The sequence below is a fragment of the Ochlerotatus camptorhynchus genome, unplaced genomic scaffold (assembly GCF_037179485.1).
Source record: "Ochlerotatus camptorhynchus isolate MF236.1 unplaced genomic scaffold, CSIRO-AGI_Acam_v1.1 ptg000014l, whole genome shotgun sequence".
Lineage (NCBI taxonomy): Eukaryota > Metazoa > Arthropoda > Insecta > Diptera > Culicidae > Ochlerotatus > Ochlerotatus camptorhynchus.
The window spans coordinates 1214982-1221639 of record NW_027040506.1 but is presented as its reverse complement, the minus strand read 5'-3'; the positions used below and the strand labels follow the sequence as shown (position 1 = coordinate 1221639).

Below are 6658 nucleotides of genomic sequence, written 5' to 3'. Positions count from 1 at the left end.
TCATCAACAGCATTCCGCAAAATAATGTATAGAGCTTTTGTAGGTTTTATTATTAGCTACAAGTTTTGCTCATAACTTAAATCTGTATCTCTTATGCATCACGAGCTAGAGCGGGCAGAACTTGTTACTGTTTTTCAGTGAATGTAAAATACATTCACTGAAAAACAATAGTGGCTTCTGTTCGCTCTGATTCGTCATGCATAAGAGATACAGATTTGACGTGTTAACAAAAGTTGTAGCTAATAACAAAACCTACAAAAGTTTTACACATTATTTTGCGGAATGCTGTTGAAGAAAAAAGTTAGAGGCAAATGAATGTAAATGAATGCACGAAATGAATGCAAATGATTTTCCATGCCCGGACGCTGCTTTGATTGACAAGAATACGTGAATTCCCGTATCTAAAAGTATAATCATGGTGAGTATATCTCATTCACGGAATTTATCTCAATGAAATGTGACTTCACTGATAGCGACCGACGATAATTGTGTCGATTTAACTTCGTTCGTCTTACTTTTCGTACTACACCAAGGGAGGAAAAACCTACCTATTTTCCAAAAAACCTCCTCTGAAAACAAAACTCTAAAAATTTTCGATGGTTATTGGAACTGACGATAAAAACAACCCGTTATTTTAAGTCGCAGAAGTACATGGCAACATCACGAATCACTTTATTGCTTTTCTCCAAAAACCGCTCACACATGAATTCCATTCATTGTCAACCACTGACGAATGCTATTCACATCTGCAAACACCCCGGTCAAATCGCCTTGACCGCACCCTTTGCCCCAGGAGATGATTCCGACGAGTCTGGCTGCACAAATTAACGGTCCTCCGGCATCGCCGGCACAAGCATCTTCGTCGTCTCCGGCAGCACAGATCATCGTATTGGTCACAGTCAAAGGAAACAACCTTTTGGCACAATTCCCCTGATCTAGGACATTCACTGTAGCACTTTTTAAGCTGCCGATCATCCCGGAACCAGTAAAATCCGTTCTACCAAAACCGGAAATTAGACATTTCGCCCCAACTAGCAAGTGGTCCGCGGGATTTTTTATCTTGACTTGAGCTACGGTTAGCGTCTCTTGTAAAGGATTCATTTTTTTGAGCAACGCGTAGTTGAAATCTTTGGTGGAAGCATTAAAATTGTTGTGAATAATTATTGCGTCGGGTTTGAACACGTGACCTTCTCGATCTGCGTAATTCGAGCCCACCCGAAGACTGATGTCCATTGGGCTTAGCTTGAATACACAGTATGCTGCGGTTAGTATGTAGTTGGGCGAAATTATCACTCCACCGCAGATGAGGCCAGTGTTGGGAACTGACAAAGATACCATCCACGGTGTAGATTTTATGTCATCCATGTAGCCTCCGAAGATCCCGGAACATGGAGGAACGATCTCCAGCAGGACGTAGAAGGTGACCAGTAGTAGGAACGGTGGTTTTGATAGCATCTTCGTCTGTATACTAAGCGTCAATTAGTGGGGGTTACTCGCTATATAGAGTTCGGAAATCGCTTCGGGCATGGTATGGGCGATTTAAATCATTTATTCATGCTCTGATGTTGCCGAACTGAAAGCTATGCTTTGGATTTCAATCAACATTGCTTTCATCCAACCAAAATCAATTTTCCATAACGTATGTCCAGAAATCACGTGTGAGGGGGGAGGTGGGTATTTGCATCAGTATCAGTATCATCAGTAGTATCATGAATTCTTTGCATATTAGGCGAACTAGGACATACCAAGGGACTAACCGTGGAAACTTTTAAGCAACGTTTGGTGAAAATATGGGACGAAATGCCTCAAGATATCGTACGGTGCCAGCTGTAACGATTTTCAAAAACGGATGCGGCTCGTAATTAAAGGAAAGGGAGAAAGATTTGAATTGGACTAAGTTAAGACAAATGTTAAAGGTACACGAAACAGGAAATACACTGAAAATTAAATTTCACATCATCTTCTCATTTTTATGACCATATACTTTACTGATAAAAATATCGTTGTACTCAGAAAATGAAACTCTATCAGATAATGTATAAAAATCGGTATATTTTTCGAAGTTAAACAACCCAATAGAGAGATTTTAGACAGTAGATATCAGTGAAGTTTTTAGCTATCCTAAAAATGGACCCTTAACTTCTTGACGCCTTATCGACAACATATGCAATGTGTTGCTTGAATGAAAGCTGCGAATCCAAGATCACACCCGAGTTTTTCACATGATTCACTCGTTCGATTGCCGAGCCAAGCAGCCAAATATTATCGGTTGTTGTTTTCGTGAGAACGTAATAGCGGAGCATTTGGCTGGGTTCACTACCATTCTGTTTAAACTGCACCAACTAGCGAATATATTGAGCTGACGTTGAAGAAAGTGACAGTCAGCAATGGAGCAGATTCGGAGGAAGATTTATGTCCTGCATATAATAACCAAGGAGCTTCGATGACCAGATGCACGTCGCACGTGCACGCAATCGCAATTGCATGGTTCAACTTGACGAATGCTGCGGAATGGTCTGAATAATCAATCGTCCGTTTGAACCCGATCCGACATGCATACACTGCAGATTGGTGGTTGTAGAGCGGCCGACTGTAAACCCATGTTGATCAGCACTTAAATACTGCTTGCAATGGGACAGCACCTTTTCCATAATCACTAGCTCGAATAGCTTCGAAACGGCACTTAACGCTGTAATTCCTCGATAGTTATCCACAGCTCGTTTCCTTCCTTTTTCGTGGACGGGAAACATGTGCTCAAATTTCCAGCAAGATGAAAATATGCCACTGGAGAGAGACATTCGGAACAGGCGATGAAGCGCAATTAACAGGCTAGCAATATGTCTCTTCAAAAATACAGATGGAACTCCATCAGGTCCAGGATTGAAGGATGACTTGAGCAGAGTCGCGGCCTAAGAAATCATCTCAGCATTAACATCAATTGCACCCAGCGTTTGATCATTTACTGGAACGTTCCTGGCAGCCAGGTTAATATGGTCGTTAGTTAGAATTTTATTAGTGAATACACTGGCAAACTTGTCGGAAAAAAGGCGACATACATCCTGAACGGTGGCAGCAACTTCTCCGTTCAATTCCATAGACGACGGGAGGCCAGATTCCCTGCGTTGCTCGTTCACGTAGATCCAAAAGGATTTCGGGTGTAGCTTGAGTTTGCGCTGGATGCCTCGTTGGAAACTTGAAAACTAGAGTCGGTGTATAATGAGTCACGCCAAGAGAAAAACAGTTGAACTCGCATCACGGTTTTCGGAAGATTCCCATTCTTTTCACTTGGCAACAGAGGACTTCTACAACAGCTTCAAATGACTTCTAGCGAAAGAAAAAAATATTGCGGCTGTAGTAAATCATTATATCAGTGATTTTGTCCAATTATCTTAACAAAAAATAGTAGAAATTCTCATTACTAATCATAACCGAGCGTATCCCATGACAATTTAACGCTCACTGCGTGTTTATGCTCAATTCTTCGATTATATTTTATATTTTATTGCAATACCTTTCGTGGACCTTTCATAGCATCGTAATGTTTATTTATTTTGCACGATAGGTAGCCGGTTTGACAGTTCAATAGGTAGACTTGGCTTCACTCTTGGCGTGACTCATTATACACCGACTCTATTGAAAACCATTCACGACTGACTCGCTGGTACATGTGATTCAGCCTCACATAATGTAGTTTCAGAGAAAGCGTGCGATACTTCGTAAATCTTCTCAATGCTGTTCTCTTGATTGCAGGGCTGTTACAAGATTTTATAAATTTGATCCGCGAAATCCGCGACAAAAAAAAACTGTTTTCATTGCCTAAAAATAGCATTTGTGTACATGGCATTTCAAGCTTATTGCTTCATATTGCCTGCTCTCAACTTAGTGTTCTTTGAAGTACTTTCACATTTTAATTAAGAGCTTTCTATGCCTGTACCATCCTATGCCCAAGAAAATAGAGAAATTTTCCAAAACGAAAAAATAAAAGTCCGGACGAGAATCTAACTCACTCACCTCCAGAATGAACTTGCTTTGTAGCTGCGCCTTTAACGACTGAGCTAAAGGAGTATCGAGTGTAACCTTTGAAAAAAAATAACAATCTTCAGTTATTTATGTATAGTATATATTCTGAGTAATTAGTGAAGATAATAAAACACCCTTGCATACACGGAAATAGGTTGGCATGATCCACAAAGACACTGCAAATTTGTTCGGACATATTTCGATACTATAGCTTTATATATTATAGATGATCTTTATAAAGATATTGAATTAGTCTTGGGTGATCTAGTAGAAAAATGTGGTGGTGATCTAGTAGAACCTATAACATCTTGTATAGACACTTTGAATCTGTTTGAACATATTTCGATACTACAGACATTATTGAAGTCTTGGTTGATATAGTAGAACAAAGCAACTGAACTCCAGGACAATTCGGAGAACCGGTATATATGGCAATTACTCACATATATACGATACGTTTATGATTTGACAACGAAAAATGCTAAGTTCATATTGGGAAAAAAAAAAAAGGAAAATGATTCACATTGGACACACCTCAAGGAATTTCCGTTTAAATCCGGTGTGACTTATGGAATTGAGATCATTTCTCGATTATTTGCAGGGTGTTTGGATTGAACCGGTAAAAAATTGAGAGCCAAATGAACAACAAAATTGATGACTGCAAAATAATCCGGAACGGAAAGGTTACAATGAATTCAACAATTTTTGTGAAAGCACATCAGTCCCTTCGCAATTTTCGCGACACCATTTAATGTTTCCGCGATTTTCGCGACTGAAAGTTCAAATCCGCGAAAATCGCGAAATCCGCGCCTGTTGTAACAGCCCTGATTGGCTTCAACCTACGTAGCTCTCTCGTCTGCCAGGGAGGGTGAGACACTTTGTGGTGAGTTCTTTTCGGGACATATGCCAAGACATGTGAAAAGGTTTGCGCTGCAACCTCAACGTCATCTGGATCAAGGATGTTCTCCCATACCATGTTAGACAATACATCTATGATGCTACGGTGTTCAGCTTTACGGAAATCACAATGAATAGCCCCTTAAAAGTGATAAAGAAAGGATCTGTGATCTTCAGACTTTGGTGGTTGTCAAATGAGGTTCTAGATAACGATACTACTTGAAATGTCTATTGAAGAAAGAAAATAAAATAAAAATTAAAAAAGCTGCTTACGTTATTATTGCTTGAACCCACCAAACAAGCTATGTCGTACGAATTCGGCATGGTCCAAAGCATGTTGAATCGATTGTAATGGACATGAAATCCGCGAAAAAATGTAGTTTCGTTTGATTCTAATCTAGCTGAGCCCAGCTTGGCTTTCAACATTCAGTTACCAATGTTCGATCGACTGAATCAGGGCTAATCTTCTTCCTGTTCAAATGAATTTTATAACGTTTGCAGTAACCTTCATTCTTTTTCTATACTCGTGCGATTCTATCAGGTTTGATCAGTTCATGATAGTCGGAGGATACATGGACAAAATTCAACACGTACCGTACGCAGTTTCCTTGAACAGACCACAGTTCGGTCACTTCTGCGGGGCTAGTTTAATATCCAACAAATGGATTATTACGGCGGCGCATTGTGTGAACACAGCCAATGCAGCCGATCTTACGGTTCGTGCTGGATCCACCTACAAGAACAAGGAAGGCCAGCTTCGAAATGTGAAGCAGATTATTTTCCACGAGCAGTACACTCCTAAGATATCGTACGACTACGATGTGGCCGTGCTGGAGATGACTGAACCGTTTCAGTTTTCAGACAAAATCTCTGCGATATTGTTGGGAGATGACAGTCAAATGTATAACATCAACCAGGACTGCCTCGTTTCAGGTTGGGGAACGACAAAGGATTCCAAGAACCCCAACCAGCAACTGAAAAGTGCCATGGTAGCACTGGTTGGGATCACTCCGTGCAGAAAAATGCTGTATCCGAGTGAAGTTTCGGACAGGATGGTGTGTGCCGGTGGTCATAATGACGACTCCTGCCAGGGAGATTCGGGAGGCCCGCTGATGTGCGGCGGAAGGCTTGCGGGGATCGTGTCCTGGGGACAAGGGTGCGGTGTCCAAGGGAAACCTGGAGTCTACACGTACGTTCCTGCCGTGAGGAAGTGGATCTGGCAGAAGACTGGAATTTGAAAAGTTACTGTTTTTACCAATAAAGTATTCAGGATGTAATAAGCAGGCATAATCTGTACTTCTACTTCTATTTTTAATTTCTTGTTGCCTTCTGGGTATTAGCTTATATTTCTTAAGCGCCCATTACACATATCAATATATTGACAATAAATTGACATACTGACAATATTATTGAAAAGGTGATATTGAAGACGATGATTGATGACAAGTATTGACGAAACGCTGATTTTAATTTCACTTTGTCAATCCTCAGAATGTATTGACAAAAAACCGGCAATTTCGCCATCAATATACGAAAATTGACAACATTAATGGCAATACGTTAAGTGGACCCTACACGATTGCTTTTATTGACAATAATCGTATTGTCAATACATTCTATATTGACGTCATTACATCGAGATTGACAATATTTCTGAATTCACATCATCAATATTATTGTCAATAATTCCCCTTCGCATCAATATATTGATGCGTGTGGGGTTTGCTTTAGAGGCCTTTTT

The 6658-nt window shown here is 40.4% G+C and overlaps 1 protein-coding gene across 1 annotated transcript; it reads left to right on the top strand.

Annotated features, from left to right (window-relative positions):
• The first annotated feature begins 5471 nt into the window (after nt 1-5471).
• On the top strand, nt 5472-6155 carry LOC135701077 (trypsin-7-like). Its single transcript, XM_065221792.1, has one exon. It carries the CDS (start codon nt 5472-5474, stop codon nt 6153-6155), a length of 684 nt encoding a protein of 227 aa, XP_065077864.1.
• Nucleotides 6156-6658: the final 503 nt, after the last annotated feature.

Bases quoted from the DNA above. Each gene is read 5' to 3' on its own strand.
- LOC135701077 (XM_065221792.1), top strand. From the start codon at position 5,472: ATGATAGTCGGAGGATACATGGACAAAATTCAACACGTACCGTACGCA.